Raw genomic sequence first — 22,429 nt, 5'->3', positions numbered from 1 at the left:
ATGTCGGATGCCATATAACCGTAAATAAAATGTGTTGAGTGCATCATTAAATAAAACATGTCTTTCTTTCTGTCAGTGGACCCATTCTCTGATTGGTGATTTTCCCATCCTAGGGAAGTTAGAGGTATTACTTTATTGGTGGTGTTAACAGCATCAACTTTTGCATCTTGTATGTCCTACATCAATGAAACTTGGTCTATAGTTCTATCGATGAATGCTCATCTCAGTGTATGTTAAAACAAAATGAAATTTATTACATTTAAACTTTGAATTTTATTTCTTTAATTTCATTTTCTTTAAATTTGAATTTTTAAAACAAATTATTTATCTATATATAGATTTTATTGAGTTTTTTTCTTTTCTTTTTGTTTGACATGCATTGAGGTGAACATCTGTGGAACACCAAATACGTGTTTTTTTGGTATGTGAGTCATTTAATTTCACAGAATTCTTGTTATATGTTAATACTTATTGTTTTGTAGAGACGAGCTGAAATGGTGCACACGGTTGCCGTGAGACAGAATCTGTCTCGTCTCCTCGATGGAATTGTGTACGAGAGAAACCTTCACCCGGCGGTCGACCGATCGTCGGGACAAGTGGTGTTCCCAAGATCGCAGGAGTTCGGAGAGTTTCTCGATAACCAGACTTGGTATGATTTCATCAGTTCATTTCAACTTTATTTCCATGCTGATATCTCTCTCAATCACGCTATCCTGGGCACACACCTCAGCTATCTGAGTAATTGTTTAAATTCCATCCAAAATTGATTTAAAGTTTTTAAAACATTTTGATTTCTATACAAAGTTTTACAATATACTTACCTTGATATCTGTATTGTATTATACTTTTCCCCATAGCTCTTTACACTGTGGCTTTCATAATTATATAAATATCTTCATATACTTATCTTTCTGACACCCAATAGCTGATGTGTATTTTTGTGCTGGGGTGTCGTTAAACATTCATTCATTCATTCATTCATTACAGTGGGTTAGTGATTAATGCGAGAGAGAAGAGGGCATAGTGGTTTTACACCTACCCATTGAGTCATTAAAACTCACTCTGGGTTGGAGCCGGTACCGGGCTGCGAACCCAGTACCTACTAGCCTTATGTCGGTTGGCTTAACCACGACACCACCAAGGCTGGTATAATTTTATGAATTAAAGAGACAGACCCTAGTTTCTGAACACTTTGACCCCATTCTGTCAGTTTTCTCTGACTCTTTCTTCTGAGATGTCAATGCCATTACTTATCTGTCATCATTAATAAAGTGCAAGATCTAGCTCAGTGGGTAGAGTGCTTGCTTAAGGTGTTTGCGTTTTAGGATCGGACTACCTTAGTGAACCCATTCCAAGGTTTCTGCCAGAGGGTAAAACGGGTATGAGGCCATAACCAAATATTTTTGCCTTTTTTTTTAAGTTAACGTTTTGACAAAATTAATTATTCTTATCATTACTGTATGATTGTCTTAAGCCTAACCCTCAACATAACTCATTTTCTTTCTTGGGGAGGCCTCCATACCCCCTGTTGACTGTGGTTGCATTCAATTCCATAGCGCCATACCCAAAAATTCTTTCTGGCAGAAACGCTGCATTCTTTGATTGGTTCTTTCCCCATCCCAATCAAAGCCCCATGACTGGTATTTCAAAGGCCTTGGTATGTGCTATCCTGTTTGTGGGAAATGGCAAATAAAAGATTCCTTGCTGCTTATGGACAAATGTAGCGGGTTTCCTCTGATGACTACATGTCGTAATGATCAAATGTTTGACATCCAATAACCGATGATTAATAAATCAGTGTGCTCTAGTGGTGTCATTAAACAGGGGAAAAAAACCCTCTTGTAGTGTTGTTGGTATAAAGTGCTCCAACTGATAGTAACTAGTGGGAATTTCCTTATTAGCTCATTAGGTTCGAATCCCCTCTATGGAGGCCGGACTTGGGATAGACGTGTTCGAAACCCTAGTGGTATATGGACACGTTAAACCAGTTGCTAAGCTAAGCTAGTAAAACATTTGTGTGTGATAGTTTTGTTTTGCCTGTTTCTAGGTACGACTGGCATGCACGGTTCGAACAGAGTCCGGAACGCGAGCTGTCTCGTCTGAGAGACGCTGATCGTTCGAAAGCTGAGTTGGAAGAGTTATCTCCCTCTATCAAAAGAGAAATGAAGTGGATGGAGAGCAGCAAAACGACAAGGCCAACTGAGTCTAGACTGGACACGAAGAGAGATTCCATGACGGCGTCAGTTCCAGAAGGTAAACACTTTTTCTCTTTCACTCTCTCTTTCTATCTCTTTTTCTCTCTGTCTCTCTCTCTTGCATGTTTTTTTCTTTTCTTCCTTCCTTCTCTCTCTCACTCTCTCTCAGGTTTCTTTTCTCTCCCTCCTTTCTGTCTCTCAGTATCTCTCTGTCTCTGTCTCTGTGTGTCTGTCTGTCTGTCTGTCTGTCTGTCTCTCTCTCTCTCTCTCTCTCTCTCTCTCTCTCTCTCTCTCTCTCTCTCTCTCTCTCTCTCTCTCTCTCTCTCTCTCTCTCTCTCTCTCTCGCTCTGTCTCTCGCTCTGTCTCTCTGTATGTATGTATATTTCTGTCTCTCTCTTCCAAGCATCATATGTAAATTGCTGTAGTTTATAAATGTGCTGAGTTATATTTATGCAATGTTAACATCAACATTAAAGTTAACATTCTTTTCTTTTCTCTTTTCTTTTCAGTGTCACCCGTTCCTATCTTCAAAAGAAAGCTGACCGACATTTCATTTGAAGTAGGTCAGGACGTGACCTTGACCTGTGAGGTCTTGTGTCCCCCGATCCCGACGATTGCCTGGTACCACAACGAGGAATTGATTCTGGAGGGAAATCGAATGGTCACGGATCTCACTGATGACGGTTTCGTGTCACTGACGATCATTAACGCTAAAGCGTACGACACGGGCGTCTACAAATGTGTCGCTCGCAACAAGTCTGGGAGGAGTCTGTGTTATGCAAAACTGTCTGTCGGAGGTAAGAAATTTGCTTTGATTTTTTCTATTATTATTTAGTGTTTGTATAAATAAATTTTGTTAAGTCTAAAAAGGAAATGAAGAATTTCATCACAAAACGCAATAAACGCCAATATACACACCCAATCCTAAAAACGTTTTATTCCAAACCATTATAAACACTACGCCAGTTTCTCTGCAATCTGCGATATATCCTCAGACAATCGTATTGTCTTTTTCTGAAAACTTAATTTGAACTTGTGTTTGTCTTCATGTGAACAGTGTCTGAGTGGTGGTCGCACAATGTTTTTTAATATGGTGTTTATCACGTTTTGCGATGAAACACTTCAAATTGTGTATTTAAAGGCATATCATTACGGATTTAAGGACCTTTGTTCTCTCAAAATGGATTATAAATGAAAATTACATTCATGTGGGATACCAAATCTCACTGTTATATCATCTACACTGAACCACAGTGAAGAAAAATCCATGTCAACCCTCTGGGCAATTTTAGTTTTTCAATTATGGACCATGATCTATAATTCAATTATTTTTACAAAATATTATCAATAAGTGAGATATGGTGGTTATATAGGTGGTTGGATAAAGTACTGTTATGGACAAATCAAATATGTACATTTTCAGGTTATACTTTGTTGGGCCATTAAATAGGTCAATATTCCTGAAAGAACATACAACAACTTCTATACCTTACTAGGGCTAGTTCTGGGTCAGCATAAAATTTCGCCAAATTATCTACCACAACTTTAAAAATTACACAAACCCAGTTATTTTCTATAAAAATTTCATGAAATTATTTCGCCAAATTAAAATAAATTTCGCCAGTTATTTTTGAAATTCGCAATTGGCGAATTTGGGAAGTGGCAGAGCTATCCCTGCCTACAACAGAAGAAGATGAGTCTTTTTTACCATATTTAATGGAAAAATGTTGAAAATATCTAGTTGAAATAATATTCAAGCCTTAAGGCCTATGGTGTTAACACTGCCACACCAAAGCTGATATCTAATTGTGTAATGTTGATTTTATTTCAGAGACCCCAGATCGGCCTGGAAGACCTGTGGTCACTCACATTTCAGCCAATGAAGCGATAGTAATCTGGGACACACCGAAATCTGACGGAAACTCAGACATTTTGTACTACAGAGTGGATTTCAGAAAGACAGGTGAGTGAAGATAAGTAAAGTGTACAGTACACAAACCACCAATAAAGTCAACTAGTCATAGGTGGTTGTATAGGTGGTTTTTTGTCTCCTAACGGTCCAACCGGAGGGGACTATAGGTGTCTTCCCCATCCTTCTGTCTGTCTGTCTGTCTGTCTGTCCGTCTGTCCCACATACAGTTTTTAAAATGTTTTGTTTTCATAATGCCTAGAACAAGTTTGACAGTACCCATGTCTTAAATACCAAATATCCTTAGTCTAATACATGACGAGTGGGATTACACATTATCCAGTGGTAATGCACTCGCTTGATGAGTGGTTGGTCTGGGATCGATCCATGTCAGTGGACCCATTGAGCTATTTCTTGTCCCAGTCAGTGCACCACAACTGATACATCAAAGGCCGTGGTATGTGTTATCCAGTCTATGGGATGGTGCATATAAAAGATTCCTTACTGTTAATGAAAAAATGTAACGGGTTTCCTCTCTATAACCACGTGTCAGAATTAAGAAATGTTTGACATCCAATAGCCGATGATTATTAAATCAGTGTGCACTAGTGGTGTCGTTAAACAAAACAAACTTTTAACATGCCAATTTGTCATTTAACAAATACCAAAATACCGTACTGTGATGACATGCATGATTCTTTTGTGTTCACCGATCAAGTATTATTTATTTCAGGTGAGACAAAATGGACGACTGGTGTCTTCACCACGGATGAATCGGCACAGATCAGTCAACTGGAACCAGACACAGCTTACCGGTTCCGCATCAGTGCTTTCAACAAGTATGGTCCGGGTGCCTTCAGTTGGTCTTCAACAGAAGTCACAACTAAATCCAAAGGTTTGTGTAGTTTTTTATATATATCATATAACATTTAGTAAAATATCTCAAAATGTCAGTGAAATAAAAATGTTACCAGTCACTCTAAAATGTGTTATTGTCACTGTAAGAAAGTGTTATCTTCACTGTAAGAAAGTGTTATCTTCACTGTAGAAAGTGTGTTATCTTAATGTAGAAAGTGTTATCATCACTGTAGAAAGTGTTATCTTCACTGTAAGAAAGCAAGAACTATTTTGCTGCTGGCATTTTAAAAATAAAGGTAAATTGCCAAACGTAATATAATAAATAGAAAATGTCATGTTTTTTGTCAAATATGATTTATATCTCATCGAGTGAAGTTTGCAATCATATCTCATGAACGCACTTGAAATATAAATCATATTTGACAAAAACCATGAAATATCCTCTACGTGTATATATCAATGATGTGTGTGGTAGTGGTGCTGATGATGATGATTATGATGATTGTAGTGATAGTGACGATAACAATTATGTTGACTACAGTGATAATAAGGATTATGATAATGGTAGTCGTGATAGTGATAACAATAATGATAATAGTGGTAGTGACAGTTATGATAACAATGATGATGATGATAATGATAATAGTGATAGTAACAGTAATAACGATGATGGAAAAGCACATTTCCATGCTCGGAAACGCACACGGTAAGATTTCTGTGGAATCGCATTAATGGAAAGTGGACTTGAGTGTGTATATATAACAAACAAATAATTAGGAATGAATGAATGCTAAAAAAAAACAAAAACCCACCTTTCCCTTTTTTGAAATTTCATTCTTAATTTTGGCTTTGGAAAAAAACACCCCAGTTTTATACATATAAACAGGGGTACAGAATGGAAAATATCTTAACTAGCCCGCCGGACCAGAACCAACTAAATTTTACTAGCCTGCCAGAATTTCGACTAGTCCGCCAGTCTATAGAACAATATATTATTAACAATATTGTAATGTACAGGGTCTTCCCTTCAAATGAAATATATAGATATATTGACAAAACATTACTAATAGCACTTGGTAAGTAATCAACATCACAAAATCAAAAAGACAGATAGACCGTTGGGCTGGTAGTTGCATTTTTTAAATCGTCTGTACAAATTTTTACTTGCATTTGGCGAGTGTGCGAGTACTTTCTGCAGCCCTGTATACATATACAGTAGAATCTCATTGGCTTCACTTCGGAAGGGTCGAACACACCGCAACGCTCGAACCCAAGTTTTTTGTTCGGTAAACCCTTATATTAACTGATGATAGGTCGAACACATCCAGGGTCAACTATAAGCCTTCGCTCGAACTAAATTATCGGTCACTTCTGTGTTATTAACTATATTTCCCTAGAATATTAAATGAAAAACCACGGTAAAGGACCAACTATTGCTGCGCTTGTGCAGTTGGTTATTACAACCTTCGGGTTAATTTTTTAGGCGGCACGAACTATGGTTGAGTTAATCGGGGAATCACAACAATGGCCATGCAATCCTTTCTTTATGTTGTTTGTTAGGTGGCTATCAGTAATGATCTTTCAAGTACAGCTAGTGTTACAGTACAGCTAGTGTTACAGTACAGCTAGTGTTACAGTACAGCTAGTGTTACAGTACAGCTAGTGTTACAGTACAGCTAGTGTTACAGTAACTGTTAGATGAACTGTGATACCAGTCAAACAATTAGTGCATAAACGGGCCTCGGCATACAGCGTTACTTTGAACACTGCTGCAAGACCAGTTTCAAATGAAACAATGGGCGAGTTACTCAGCTGTCATCACTTCGGCAACCACACATTTAATTAATACTGTCCAGGGCTTTTGCATCACACAATCGGCATAATTTCTAATAAATTCTTTCACTCAGATATTTTGCTATATTACACATTGATGGAATTTGAAAGTTTGCAGTTTACCAAAATAATATGTATCTAATTCAACTTTCTAACTGATGTTACGGAAATATCTGATGTTGATTGAATGGTTAGGTCGAACTACCCGATGGGTCGAATGCTTTCTCCAGCACCAATGGGATTCAAGCCAACGGGATTCAACTGTGCATATATGCATATCTTATGAGAGCTTTTACTGGTTGTTATCTTGAGCTCCTGATCTTGTTAACCACCTGTCTCCTGTTTTCACCCTGGACAGGGGGGGGGGGGGGGGGGGGGGGGGGGGGGTAGACCTTTGTAACAGGGAATGGTGAATAATAATTTTTTAAATAATGATAAATTTCAGCATGACATGTTTCAGAGGAGAGAGTATTTGTATCAGTGTTACAATCAGGGCTCGAAACTGCCTGTGGCCAGGTCACCAAACATGACCAATGTCCTGTGTGGGCGACTTAAATATTAAAAAATAATGGCGTTAGTTGCCCAAATAATATTATTTAGGCGATCTTCTTTAGAGCTATAACATATGAGCCACTATTAATATTTGTATTGCATATATTTATTCCACATTAAAATCTTGCTCATGGTTCGCTTACCATAATTTGCCAACATCCATTATTATTTTTTGGGCCACTATATTGTTTGGCGAGTTTCGAGCCTTGATTACAATACTATTACTATAACATGATGTCCATCTCTTGTACTAGGTGCTGATATTATTACCAGTGTCCCTGAACTTGACCTTGAGATGACACAGTCACACCAGAGTGACGATATGCCAAAATCGCCTACAGTAACAGACGCACCAAGTGGACTTGAGACACCAGCCGATGATCAGTCAAAGACGGACGTAGTGGTCAGGAAAACATCACCAGAAACAGATTACAGTTTTGAAAATGCTGTTTGGAAGTAAGGATTTAAGTTAATATTCATTGCTGTTGAAAGATAACTGATGATGACAACTAAATAAGTCCATAGTAAAGTACATGGCTAATGCTGTTATAGGCAATAATTTCTTCAATATATAGACCATAGATAACAATATAATGAAATGCAAAACACTTTCACAGATCCAGTACTGCATACTCAAATCATGGTGGGACGTAGCCCAGTGGTAAGGTGCTCGCTCGATGTGCGGTCGATGTGGGATCGATCCCCGTCGGTGGGCCCATTGGACTATTTCTCGTTCCAGCCAGTGCACCACAACTGGTATATCAAAGGCCATGGTATATACTATCTTATCCCTTGCTGCTAATCGAAAAGAGTAGCCTATGAAGTGGCAACAGCGGATTTCCTCTCTCAATATCTGTGTGGTCCTTAACCATAAGTCTGACGCCATATAACTGTCAATGAAATGTGTTGAGTGCGTTGTTAAATAAAACATTTTTTTCTTTCTTTCTTTGCATACTCAAGTCGACAATCTAATTTGTAAAATTATACCAGTCATAGTATAGATTTTCTTTATTGGGGAAAATTTTCACAAGTACTGTATACATTAATTAAAGGGAGACAACCTAGTTAGTAAGATTGTATCATTCATTTTCTATTATAGGGGGAAATTTTCACAAATCAAGTACTGCACTCACAAGTCAAAGGGAGACAACCTAGTGTGTAAGATTGTACCAGTCAGCAAGGAATCTGATAGTTTACATGAATACGACATCCTTCATGGAATTCGACATGAATGCATTGTGACACTGTTAGACTGTTATTCAACGCCCACGCACACATACTTGTTCCTCCAAAGACTGGACGGGGATAATATTGTGAACCATTTGACCTTCAGAAGGAAATACACTGAGAGCACGGTTGTACGAATAATTAAACAGGTATGTCGGGGGTTTATATTTATATATATATAGTGGGACCTCGTTATTTAACTGTTACTATGATGGTTAAAGTATCCACACTTCCACCGACCCATCAGTGTATTCATTCACACTTTCATTGACTTGCCCATCTATTCTTTCTTTCATTCTTTCATTCTTTCTTTGTTCCTTTACTTATTTTCTTCTTTTTTTATTATTCAATTTCTTATTCGGAGCTTCTAACACCTATTATTACAGTACATAATGAAAGGTTACATTTTCTGTTAATTAATACAAGAAGATATGTGAAGTACTCTACTGCCACTTTTTTCTTATTTTACCTTTTTTTCCCGGGTGGTAATTTTTCTTTTTTACTTACTTATCTGTATATTAATCCCCTACCAGTCCAACCAGAGGGGACTATAGGTTTCACACATGTAGTCTGTCCCACAATGTTTGCCGGGCCTTCTTTTCACAATGCCTCAAGATATTGAACTAATATTGTGTATAGCTTTATTATGTACTGTTACAGATCAAGTTTGACTTTCACGGAAATTTACCCATTTTTGACATGAGTTCTGGGCCTTGAATTTAGGAGATATGAAATTTTTCTGATTTTTTTTTTTTTTTCAATGCCTGAAATGTTTTATATAGCTTTATCATGTACTAGTACAGATCAAGCTTAACTTTCATGACTATATACCAATTTTTCATGGAGTTATGGCCCTTGATATATATTACTTTCTATACTTATACATGTACTCTTTTTATCTATCTACTAAAAGGTGTTGAGTGGTCTGCAGTATCTACATCATCTCGGAATCGCTCACCTCAACCTCCAGCCCAGCAGTGTGCTCACGGTGAGTAGACGCCATCTTGACATCAAGATCGTGGATTTCAGTCTCGCCCGAAAGCTGCAAACCGTAGAGGGAGAAGTCTTTCCCAGAGCCGGTTATCCAGATTTTATGGGTATGTCAGATTTGTTTTTTAACATCTTTGCTGCTTACGAATTTGTTATGCTGTACTAGTATAAATTAAGCAAACTTTCCTTCCACTTATGTAGATGACAGGTAAAGGGCTTGAAATGGCTTTATGGAAAAAATAATAATATAAAGGGAAGTAACTCAATTGACTATGCGGGGAGAAACGAAAGTAAGTTGTATACTAATATAGGTTGCATAGTACCAAAGAAGAGAGTTCCGTGTCAAAGTTCGAGGTGCACTGTCAAATATTTACGGAGTAAAAGCAGCTGTGGGTGTGATTGGTAGTAATATGTGACATTGATTATCTGTGCAAATACTATTATCCATTGACAATAAATAAATACACTTTTATTTGTTATACAGTTGTTATACAGTATATGTCAGAGGTTGAAACTAATGCAGGGTACCCCCAAAAATGGAACTGCAATTTTCAGCAAAAATGACGGTTGCTATTAAAAACATTAATTAAATGTCTTAAATGGTATGTGACCACCCCCCCCCCCCCCCCCCCCCCCCCCCCCCCTTTTCCTTGCAGGTAGATTAGATGTGAGGTGCCACACTTTTTATTGCTGTACTTCCTGGGTGTGTTGATACGCTGCTTATATCAGTTTTATTAGTAAACGTTAACATTATTGGCAATAGGAATTGATTTGGTCTGTTAGAACCTATATGGGGACGACTATACAGAATTGTCAGCCATTAAAGGATGTACAATGTACGTACTTAGTACAGTAAAGAGGTTTACTTTTAGCTTTCCACACCCTCAACCTCCCATTACTTGATTGACACATGGGAAGATAACTGCTATTTGTGACTAGACTTCAGTGTCATGAAAATATTGCTATCTAAACAGCATATCTCAAAAGATTCATTTGTATATTAAATAACTATATCGTTATCAGCCTTTGAATAAACAGTGAATGTAAGCTAAATATAACTGTAAATTAATTCATTTTTAATTTAATTTCAACATATTTTCGTGCTTATATCCAATTAAGGTTCAAGCACACTCTCCTGGGTACACACCTCGGCTATCTGGACTGTCTGTCCATGACAGTGAGTTAGTGGTTAGTGAGAGAGAAGAGGGTGTAGTGGTCTTACACCTACCCATTGAGTCGTTAAAACTCACTCTAGGTGGTAGCCGGTACCGGGCTGTGAACCCTGTACCTACCAGCCTTATGTCTGATGACTAAACCACGACACCACTGAGCCCGGTCTATTAATTCATTACTACACCACGGTTCATGGATCTAGAAGGGAAGTAACTCAGTTTTACTCAATCATAATACATGTACTGGATTCATTTATCAAATGGTTCACAAACCTTCAGTACTTGATGAACTTCATTGATTAGAACAACAAAATTTAAATGGGAACAAAAACACCCATATTCCTTAATGAAAACCGTATCTCTGCACAAGGCAGAGTCGAAGGGATATTTTGGCCATGTTTGTTTCTTTCTTGGCTCTTGAGTTTCCTATCTTGATAACACTTCATATATGACAACTCTTTATGTATTTGTTTTGGCCCTGAAGAGCTGATTTTATACAAACATATGTTGCTAAGAGATTACTCTCTGTTTCCATAGCACCAGAAGTTGTCACTCAAGAACGAACCGGATTTGCTGCAGATGTATGGGGAGTTGGTGTGCTAGCTTTCCTCTTGTGAGTATAGAAGTTCTGTAGATGATTATTGTATATCAATATATATATATATAAAGAACGAACCGGATTTGCTGCCGATGTATGGGGAGTTGGTGTGCTAGCTTTCCTCTTGTGAGTATAGAAGTTCTGTAGATGATTATTGTATATCAGTATATATATATATAAAGAACGAACCGGATTTACTGCAGATGTATGGGGAGTTGGTGTGCTAGCTTTCCTCTTGTGAGTATAGAAGTTCTGTAGATGATTATTGTATATCAATATATATATATATAAAGAACGAACCGGATTTGCTGCAGATGTATGGGGAGTTGGTGTGCTAGCTTTCCTCTTGTGAGTATAGAAGTTCTGTAGATGATTATTGTATATCAGTATATATATATATAAAGAACGAACCGGATTTGCTGCAGATGTATGGGGAGTTGGTGTGCTAGCTTTCCTCTTGTGAGTATAGAAGTTCTGTAGATGATTATTGTATATCAGTATATATATATATATAAAGAACGAACCGGATTTGCTGCAGATGTATGGGGAGTTGGTGTGCTAGCTTTCCTCTTGTGAGTATAGAAGTTCTGTAGATGATTATTGTATATCAGTATATATATATATATAAAGAACGAACCGGATTTGCTGCAGATGTATGGTGAGTTGGTGTGCTAGCTTTCCTCTTGTGAGTATAGAAGTTCTGTAGATGATTATTGTATATCAATATATATATATATAAAGAACGAACCGGATTTGCTGCAGATGTATGGGGAGTTGGTGTGCTAGCTTTCCTCTTGTGAGTATAGAAGTTCTGTAGATGATTATTGTATATCAGTATATATATATATATAAAGAACGAACCGGATTTGCTGCAGATGTATGGTGAGTTGGTGTGCTAGCTTTCCTCTTGTGAGTATAGAAGTTCTGTAGATGATTATTGTATATCAATATATATATATATAAAGAACGAACCGGATTTGCTGCAGATGTATGGGGAGTTGGTGTGCTAGCTTTCCTCTTGTGAGTATAGAAGTTCTGTAGATGATTATTGTATATCAATATATATATATATATATATAAAGACATTTGTCTTTGTAAAATGTAGGGAGATAATCTAGCTCTCATGATCTGTTGGTAAGCACTCGCCTCTGAGGTGCTTGAGTCTTATCTGAATGGACCTATTCTCCGAATGTGTTCCCAACCACTTTTTCACGAATGGCAGTAGCTAGTGGAAATTCAACAATTAGTTAAGGTTTTTTTATATTTTTTTTTTATTTTTAAATATATTTATTGTCCCAGATATTTATATATTGATAATGTCAGGGTTGGGGCCCTGAAATCATTATCTTACAATAGATACATAAATATAAAGTGCATTCAATAAAATTACTAGTTAATTGAAACAGTCAAATTTGGAGCACAAAATTAATGACAGACTAAATATATAATAAAAAAGAAATTAAACAGATAGACAGAGAGAAAAGAAGAAAAGAAAAATCCATATTTCCAAATATAGAAAACAAACGTTATTGGCTTTTAGGTTACAAACCCCCCCCCCCCAAAAAACCCACCACCAACAGTATGTGTCTTATATTGGAGTTATTTTTAACTATTAAGGCTAAGTTTAATTTTCTAGACATCTTTGCCAAGGTGCCCAGTTTTCATCAAACTCTTTATGTGGACAGTTAGTTAAGTTGGTAGAGTGCAGGGCCCCGTTCCACAAAGCAATCTTAGCCCTAAGGTCACCTTAAGTCCATAGTTACCGTATGCATTAAAGTGATCTTAGTGCTAAGATAGCTTCGTGGAATGGGACCCTGCATTCTAGATTGATGGTCCATTGTTAAATTGAAACCCCACGGTGGAAGTTGATATATCGGTTATATTTGGAACCCACGTGGGTCAGGTCAGAGTGTTTAATGTGCACATTCAGAACAAGCTGTTGTAGCGCATGCCTAAAGCACACATAGAGACTGGGTGTGTTTTTAATACAAGAATACAATTACAACCCATGGCCCATAGACTCCAGGATGTAATTTCACTTTAGTGGTGAGTATGTAGTAGTGTTGGTATCAAGTGCACCTTCTGTCAGTATTGATGAGGATGTTGATTTGTATTTTACATAACAAAGTAAGAAGAAGCCTTAAAGGCCCTATGTCAAAGTTGAAACTAAAATATTTCATTATTTTCACATTTATTTCTAATAAATAACAACAAAATAATTGATGTCATGCATAATCTCTCCATAATTAACTCTAGATAATAATTTTAAAAAGTCTTGTACTGGATGACAAGAGGGGTTTCCAGAATAATATGTGGCTAAATATAGCATGGTCAACATCTTTGTTTCTTTTGTCAGTTGGCCACAAAGAATTCTGGGTAAACTTAGGGTGTTGAATGTGTACACATAAAACAGTGATGTCACTAGTTAATGTGTGTGACACACACTCAAGATTTCCCAGTAAAATAAAACAAAATTCTACTTGTAAATGAAATTATTTTGTTGTAATTTTTTATAGGTATACAGGTGAAGGTATAAACTTTATGTTTCAAAGCAAAAATTAATTTAAAAAATTTGGCATGAACCGCTATTATTGCAATTTTGACATAGCACCTTTAATATGGGTTTACTCCTGTTGGCCAATCCCAAAACTGAATATCTGAACCTCGGATTAAAACTTTTCTTTCTTCCTTTCTTCAGATTAAGTGGCGAGTCAGCGTTTGGTGCGGAACTGGTGGAGGACGTCCTCGCGAACATCGCCTACAACCACTACGACATCAATGACCTCTATGAAAACGTCTCACAGGAGGCGCAGAAATTCATTTTCAAAATACTCAAACGTTTACCAAGGTAAGGCTTGGCTCATAATTTTAACACAAATCTTAATTTTTGTAAATATCTTATTAAATATAGGGTGGGACATAGCCCAGTAGTAAAGTCTGATTCTTGAAAATAAGATATTACTGCGAAAGATGCAACCAATATGAATAAGTTATTAATGCAAAAAATGCTACCAATGTGAACAAGTTATTAATGTGAAAAATGCTACCAATGTGAACAAGTTATTAATGGGGAAAATGCACCCAATATGAACAAGTTATTAATGGGGGAAATGTGACCAATATGAACAAGTTATTAATGTGAAAAACATGCAACCAATGTGAACAAGTTATTAATGCCAAAAACATGCGACCAATGTGAACAAGTTATTAATGGGGGAAATGTTACCAATATGAACGAGTTATTGATGCAAAAAATGCTACCAATATGAACAAGTTATTAATGCCAAGAAATGCGACCAATATGAACAAGATATTAATGCCAAGAAATGCGACCAATATGAACAAGTTATTAATGTGAAATTTTTTACCAATGTGAACAAGTTATTAATGCCGAAAAATGTGAACAAGTTATTAATGCCGAAAAATGCGAACAATGTGAACAAGTTATTAATGCCAAGAAATGCGAACAATGTGAAAAAGTTATTAATGCAAAAAATGCAACCAATATGAACAAGTTATTAATGTGAAAAATCCTACTAATGTATCCATGCAATAATTATAGGGCTAACTCTGCCACTTGCCAAATTCATCAGCTGTGAATTTTAAAAACAAACGGAAAATTCTATTTTAATCTGGCGAAATAATTTCATGTAATTATTGATATTTAGTTGCAAAATGTCTCTGGATTTCTGCAATTTTTGTAAGTTTAATAGATAATTTCAAGATTCAAATTTAAGAATTTGTCACCAATGGTGAAATGGCTCACTGATGACAATGTTTAAAGAAGTGACATTCACAACAAATAAACATGACAGAAGGCTACGGCAATTTATATCTCAGAGATGGCAATTACCATTGTTGAGTAAAGTTTGAGCCCGGAATTTTTTTAAATATTCTGCCCAGAATCACTCACTGTCTTTCTTTCTCTCTCTCTGTTTAGAAACCGCCCTCTTCTGTCGGAATGTGTGGAACACAAGTGGCTCTTCCCAGTAGATGGATCGGCGAAGTCACGTGACGATGCCGTCTTCCTCACAAACAAGTTGGCCGTGTTCGCGACAGAATACAACATGAAGCGACTCACTGACTTCTACCGTCGCGAATACGTTTCCATCGTTTTGCCGATTCCTAAACCGGTTGTGAAGCAAGCTCGAGATAAGACGGTCGAAGATGCAGAAACACAGAAGAAACCAGAATCTAGAGTTGAGGAGGATGTCGAGAGAAAGTTTAAGGACAAGAAAGATGTCAAGGACACAAAAAGTAAGGGAGTGTGGGGGTGGGATGGAGGTTGGGTGCAGGTGTAATGTAGCTTAGTGGTAGAGTGCTTGTCTGAGGTGTGATGGGTTGTGGGATCGATCACTCGTGGTGGACACATTCAAACCAGTTCCCAATATCTAATATATCACGGGCTATATATATATAATTAACAACAAAAGAAACACAATTTTTTATTTTATTATAAAATTAATTGAGGGTTTGTGCAATGTAGCTCAGTGGTACAGTGTTTGCCTGAGATGTGATGGTTCGTAGGATCAATCACTCTCAGTGGACTTATCTCAACCAGTACCCTAGGACTGACGTCAGACATCATATACACTGAACAACAACAAAAATGCAAATATTATAATATATTTGGTGAAACCCCACTAAACTGGACACCCTTCAAACCAAGTAAAAAGTATGTTTTATAGGGGTATCTGGTTTACAGAGGTTCTATTCTGTGCTGATATTTAAAAACGGACTGAAAAATATCTGGTTTTGAGGGATTTCTGGTTTACAGAGAGTCCGGTTTTAAGGGATTTCATTGTGCAGTGAAACCTCTCAAAACCAGACCCTCTGTAAACCGGATTCCCTCAAAACCAGACTTTTTTCAGTGTTCTCTTTGTTTTCTTCTTTTTTTTAAACAATATTTATTCATTTGAAATAAATGAAATATCAGTACATAACGAGAACCTCTCTAAACCAGATACCCCTTAAAACTGGACATTTTACTTGGTCCCTAGCATGTCCGGTTTAGGGGGGTTTCACTGTATATATATATATATATATATATATATACTGTAGGACATGAAAGTTTTGCGAACAACAAAGTATTGCGAAAACTGCGAACAACTAATCATCGCAGTACTTTATACACGCAATAATATAGCGACTTTACTAACAAATAGAACAACCAAATTTGTTTAATTACATTGATTTATTGCATATCACACTATCATTCAATGAACAAAACGAAACAGGAATCATTGTCAATCACCATGTGTAATTAGCAAACACTAATGTTTATTTTCCGAGTAAAGTCACTGCAAGCAGACCTGATGATCGCCAGCTACGCGTAACGGTTTCTTTGTCTTTCGATAACTTGTCAATGCATGCCACAATCCACCGGACATGAAACCGTTTGATCAAACTAATTCTTAAGTCAACAGGCTTGTTGGTGTTTTCTTTTATGTTCTTGGCCACAATGTCAGCATACCACTCGGTAAATTTTTCCTTGATTGCTAATTTAAACTCTGCATTCACCGATAAATCCATGGGCTGCAGCTCACCGGTGCAGCCAGCCAGGACAAATCGCACTTCAAAGGACCGTTTTCGTAGCAGGTCTAAAATTATTGACATCTATGGGCTGCAAATATATCGGAGGTTGCCAATGATTTCTGTCGTGCTGGTAGTCGGAGTTCTTTCTTCACCCTTTTGGCGTATGGAACCAGCACATTGTCAACGTAGTCCAGCATCGTCTGCTCGTTGCTCCAGTGATTGGCCGAATGTGCCACGTGCCAATCATCGGGGAAACTTGTAGGTTGGGTTGCATTGGTCGGTTACACCTTTGTATAATGTACATCTCATACCTGCATACTGGTCTCTAAATGTAAGCTATGGATATTAATTAAAACAACACATAATTTATTGTCTTCGAGTACCAGCTAAGGTCGCAATACTTTTCGTGTAAGCTACATCTGATGTCGCAATACTTTCTACACGCAGTTTGGGTTACTGTTGGCATATCGCAATACATTAATGGCACAATACATATTGGATCTACAGTATATATATTTGTGATAAATTTAATTTAGTAAACACTGTCAAAATGAGTCTAAACTGTCCACAAGACGTTGATAATTTTAATAGACACAAAGACTAACCAGATTCAAACTGAATAATTTTAAATAAATTAAATAAAACTAAATTAGCTTTCATGTTTCTTTTGTACTATATAAAACATCCGTCGCTGCTTTTTGTTGGGCGGGACGTAGCCCAGTGGTAAAGCACTCGTTTGATGCGCGGTCGGTAGGATCGATCCCTGTCAGTGTGCCCATTGGTCTATTTCTCGTTCCAGCCAGTGCTCCACAACTGGTGTAACAAAGGCCGTGGTATGTACTACCCTGTCTGTGGGGTGGTATGTATAAAAGATCCCTTGCTGCTAATCAAAAAGAGTAGCCCATGAAGTGGCGACAGTGGGTTTCCTCTCAATATCTGTGTGGTCCTTAACCATATGTCTGGGTTTCATCTTTCTCTCTCTTGACTGAATGTCAAATAGCCAAATGTTGGAGTGTAAAATGTGCAGAGGAATGGTTAATAAAATATTCCTCTCTTGTTTTTTTTATCAAAAAGTAATTTTTCACCACCACACCATTATTTTGATTTATAGTTAAAATAATTCATCAGACAATGGTCAGAAAACAAAATGTAAAATTAAAATAATCATATACAGTCAAGCCTGTCGTAACGGCCACCTGTAATCAGCGATCACCTGCCTCAAATGACCACCTTTTTCCCTCTCAAATGATTTTTAATGTAAATGCACCTGTAATCAGCGGCCATCTGTCTTAAGCAGTCACTTTTCTCTACTCCCTTGTATGACCAGTTAGGGCAGGTTTGACTGTATACACTAAATAAACAGTTTTAAAAATGTAAATGCACCTGTAATCAGTGGCCATCTGTCTTAAGCAGTCACTTTTCTCTACTCCCTTGTATGACCAGTTAGGGCAGGTTTGACTGTATACACTAAATAAACAGTTTTAAAAATGTAAACGCACCTGTAATCAGTGGCCATCTGTCTTAAGCAGTCACTTTTCTCTACTCCCTTGTATGACCAGTTAGGGCAGGTTTGACTGTATACACTAAATAAACAGTTTTAAAAATGTAAATGCACCTGTAATCAGTGGCCATCTGTCTTAAGCAGTCACTTTTCTCTACTCCCTTGTATGACCAGTTAGGGCAGGTTTGACTGTATACACTAAATAAACAGTTTTAAAAATGTAAACGCACCTGTAATCAGTGGCCATCTGTCTTAAGCAGTCACTTTTCTCTACTCCCTTGTATGACCAGTTAGGGCAGGTTTGACTGTATACACTAAATAAACAGTTTTAAAAATGTAAACGCACCTGTAATCAGTGGCCATCTGTCTTAAGCAGTCACTTTTCTCTACTCCCTTGTATGACCAGTTAGGGCAGGTTTGACTGTATACACTAAATAAACAGTTTTAAAAATGTAAACGCACCTGTAATCAGTGGCCATCTGTCTTAAGCAGTCACTTTTCTCTACTCCCTTGTATGACCAGTTAGGGCAGGTTTGACTGTATACACTAAATAAACAGTTTTAAAAATGTAAACGCACCTGTAATCAGTGGCCATCTGTCTTAAGCAGTCACTTTTCTCTACTCCCTTGTATGACCAGTTAGGGCAGGTTTGACTGTATACACTAAATAAACAGTTTTAAAAATGTAAATGCACCTGTAATCAGTGGCCATCTGTCTTAAGCAGTCACTTTTCTCTACTCCCTTGTATGACCAGTTAGGGCAGGTTTGACTGTATACACTAAATAAACAGTTTTAAAAATGTAAACGCACCTGTAATCAGTGGCCATCTGTCTTAAGCAGTCACTTTTCTCTACTCCCTTGTATGACCAGTTAGGGCAGGTTTGACTGTATACACTAAATAAACAGTTTTAAAAATGTAAACGCACCTGTAATCAGTGGCCATCTGTCTTAAGCAGTCACTTTTCTCTACTCCCTTGTATGACCAGTTAGGGCAGGTTTGACTGTATACACTAAATAAACAGTTTTAAAAATGTAAACGCACCTGTAATCAGTGGCCATCTGTCTTAAGCAGTCACTTTTCTCTACTCCCTTGTATGACCAGTTAGGGCAGGTTTGACTGTATACACTAAATAAACAGTTTTAAAAATGTAAACGCACCTGTAATCAGTGGCCATCTGTCTTAAGCAGTCACTTTTCTCTACTCCCTTGTATGACCAGTTAGGGCAGGTTTGACTGTATACACTAAATAAACAGTTTTAAAAATGTAAACGCACCTGTAATCAGTGGCCATCTGTCTTAAGCAGTCACTTTTCTCTACTCCCTTGTATGACCAGTTAGGGCAGGTTTGACTGTATACACTAAATAAACAGTTTTAAAAATGTAAACGCACCTGTAATCAGTGGCCATCTGTCTTAAGCAGTCACTTTTCTCTACTCCCTTGTATGACCAGTTAGGGCAGGTTTGACTGTATACACTAAATAAACAGTTTTAAAAATGTAAATGCACCTGTAATCAGTGGCCATCTGTCTTAAGCAGTCACTTTTCTCTACTCCCTTGTATGACCAGTTAGGGCAGGTTTGACTGTATACACTAAATAAACAGTTTTAAAAATGTAAACGCACCTGTAATCAGTGGCCATCTGTCTTAAGCAGTCACTTTTCTCTACTCCCTTGTATGACCAGTTAGGGCAGGTTTGACTGTATACACTAAATAAACAGTTTTAAAAATGTAAACGCACCTGTAATCAGTGGCCATCTGTCTTAAGCAGTCACTTTTCTCTACTCCCTTGTATGACCAGTTAGGGCAGGTTTGACTGTATACACTAAATAAACAGTTTTAAAAATGTAAACGCACCTGTAATCAGTGGCCATCTGTCTTAAGCAGTCACTTTGGCCATCTCTACTCCCTTGTATGACCAGTTAGGGCAGGTTTGACTGTATACACTAAATAAACAGTTTTAAAAATGTAAACGCACCTGTAATCAGTGGCCATCTGTCTTAAGCAGTCACTTTTCTCTACTCCCTTGTATGACCAGTTAGGGCAGGTTTGACTGTATACACTAAATAAACAGTTTTAAAAATGTAAACGCACCTGTAATCAGTGGCCATCTGTCTTAAGCAGTCACTTTTCTCTACTCCCTTGTATGACCAGTTAGGGCAGGTTTGACTGTATACACTAAATAAACAGTTTTAAAAATGTAAACGCACCTGTAATCAGTGGCCATCTGTCTTAAGCAGTCACTTTTCTCTACTCCCTTGTATGACCAGTTAGGGCAGGTTTGACTGTATACACTAAATAAACAGTTTTAAAAATGTAAACGCACCTGTAATCAGTGGCCATCTGTCTTAAGCAGTCACTTTTCTCTACTCCCTTGTATGACCAGTTAGGGCAGGTTTGACTGTATACACTAAATAAACAGTTTTAAAAATGTAAACGCACCTGTAATCAGTGGCCATCTGTCTTAAGCAGTCACTTTTCTCTACTCCCTTGTATGACCAGTTAGGGCAGGTTTGACTGTATACACTAAATAAACAGTTTTAAAAATGTAAACGCACCTGTAATCAGTGGCCATCTGTCTTAAGCAGTCACTTTTCTCTACTCCCTTGTATGACCAGTTAGGGCAGGTTTGACTGTATACACTAAATAAACAGTTTTAAAAATGTAAACGCACCTGTAATCAGTGGCCATCTGTCTTAAGCAGTCACTTTTCTCTACTCCCTTGTATGACCAGTTAGGGCAGGTTTGACTGTATACACTAAATAAACAGTTTTAAAAATGTAAACGCACCTGTAATCAGTGGCCATCTGTCTTAAGCAGTCACTTTTCTCTACTCCCTTGTATGACCAGTTAGGGCAGGTTTGACTGTATACACTAAATAAACAGTTTTAAAAATGTAAACGCACCTGTAATCAGTGGCCATCTGTCTTAAGCAGTCACTTTTCTCTACTCCCTTGTATGACCAGTTAGGGCAGGTTTGACTGTATACACTAAATAAACAGTTTTAAAAATGTAAACGCACCTGTAATCAGTGGCCATCTGTCTTAAGCAGTCACTTTTCTCTACTCCCTTGTATGACCAGTTAGGGCAGGTTTGACTGTATACACTAAATAAACAGTTTTAAAAATGTAAACGCACCTGTAATCAGTGGCCATCTGTCTTAAGCAGTCACTTTTCTCTACTCCCTTGTATGACCAGTTAGGGCAGGTTTGACTGTATACACTAAATAAACAGTTTTAAAAATGTAAACGCACCTGTAATCAGTGGCCATCTGTCTTAAGCAGTCACTTTTCTCTACTCCCTTGTATGACCAGTTAGGGCAGGTTTGACTGTATACACTAAATAAACAGTTTTAAAAATGTAAACGCACCTGTAATCAGTGGCCATCTGTCTTAAGCAGTCACTTTTCTCTACTCCCTTGTATGACCAGTTAGGGCAGGTTTGACTGTATACACTAAATAAACAGTTTTAAAAATGTAAACGCACCTGTAATCAGTGGCCATCTGTCTTAAGCAGTCACTTTTCTCTACTCCCTTGTATGACCAGTTAGGGCAGGTTTGACTGTATACACTAAATAAACAGTTTTAAAAATGTAAACGCACCTGTAATCAGTGGCCATCTGTCTTAAGCAGTCACTTTTCTCTACTCCCTTGTATGACCAGTTAGGGCAGGTTTGACTGTATACACTAAATAAACAGTTTTAAAAATGTAAACGCACCTGTAATCAGTGGCCATCTGTCTTAAGCAGTCACTTTTCTCTACTCCCTTGTATGACCAGTTAGGGCAGGTTTGACTGTATACACTAAATAAACAGTTTTAAAAATGTAAACGCACCTGTAATCAGTGGCCATCTGTCTTAAGCAGTCACTTTTCTCTACTCCCTTGTATGACCAGTTAGGGCAGGTTTGACTGTATACACTAAATAAACAGTTTTAAAAATGTAAACGCACCTGTAATCAGTGGCCATCTGTCTTAAGCAGTCACTTTTCTCTACTCCCTTGTATGACCAGTTAGGGCAGGTTTGACTGTATACACTAAATAAACAGTTTTAAAAATGTAAAC

General features: G+C 37.4%; 1 protein-coding gene across 1 annotated transcript in view; it reads left to right on the top strand.

Annotated features, from left to right (window-relative positions):
• The window catches only part of LOC121387747 (obscurin-like), a 48,890-nt gene that overhangs the window by 19,419 nt on the left and 7,042 nt on the right, over positions 1 to 22,429 (top strand). Inside the window, exons 14-24 of the mRNA XM_041518948.1 lie at positions 483 to 649; positions 2,048 to 2,253; positions 2,705 to 2,992; positions 4,027 to 4,158; positions 4,838 to 4,999; positions 7,602 to 7,803; positions 8,447 to 8,723; positions 9,488 to 9,671; positions 11,274 to 11,349; positions 14,033 to 14,182; positions 15,275 to 15,591. Of these exons, the coding sequence (XP_041374882.1) occupies positions 483 to 649; positions 2,048 to 2,253; positions 2,705 to 2,992; positions 4,027 to 4,158; positions 4,838 to 4,999; positions 7,602 to 7,803; positions 8,447 to 8,723; positions 9,488 to 9,671; positions 11,274 to 11,349; positions 14,033 to 14,182; positions 15,275 to 15,591 (2,161 nt within the window). The remainder of the gene's footprint in view (positions 1 to 482; positions 650 to 2,047; positions 2,254 to 2,704; positions 2,993 to 4,026; positions 4,159 to 4,837; positions 5,000 to 7,601; positions 7,804 to 8,446; positions 8,724 to 9,487; positions 9,672 to 11,273; positions 11,350 to 14,032; positions 14,183 to 15,274; positions 15,592 to 22,429) is intronic.

Source organism: Gigantopelta aegis, chromosome 13 (genome assembly GCF_016097555.1).
Source record: "Gigantopelta aegis isolate Gae_Host chromosome 13, Gae_host_genome, whole genome shotgun sequence".
Taxonomy (NCBI): Eukaryota; Metazoa; Mollusca; class Gastropoda; order Neomphalida; family Peltospiridae; genus Gigantopelta; species Gigantopelta aegis.
Note: the sequence above shows the minus strand (reverse complement) of the source record. Positions and strands in the feature narration are given on the sequence as shown.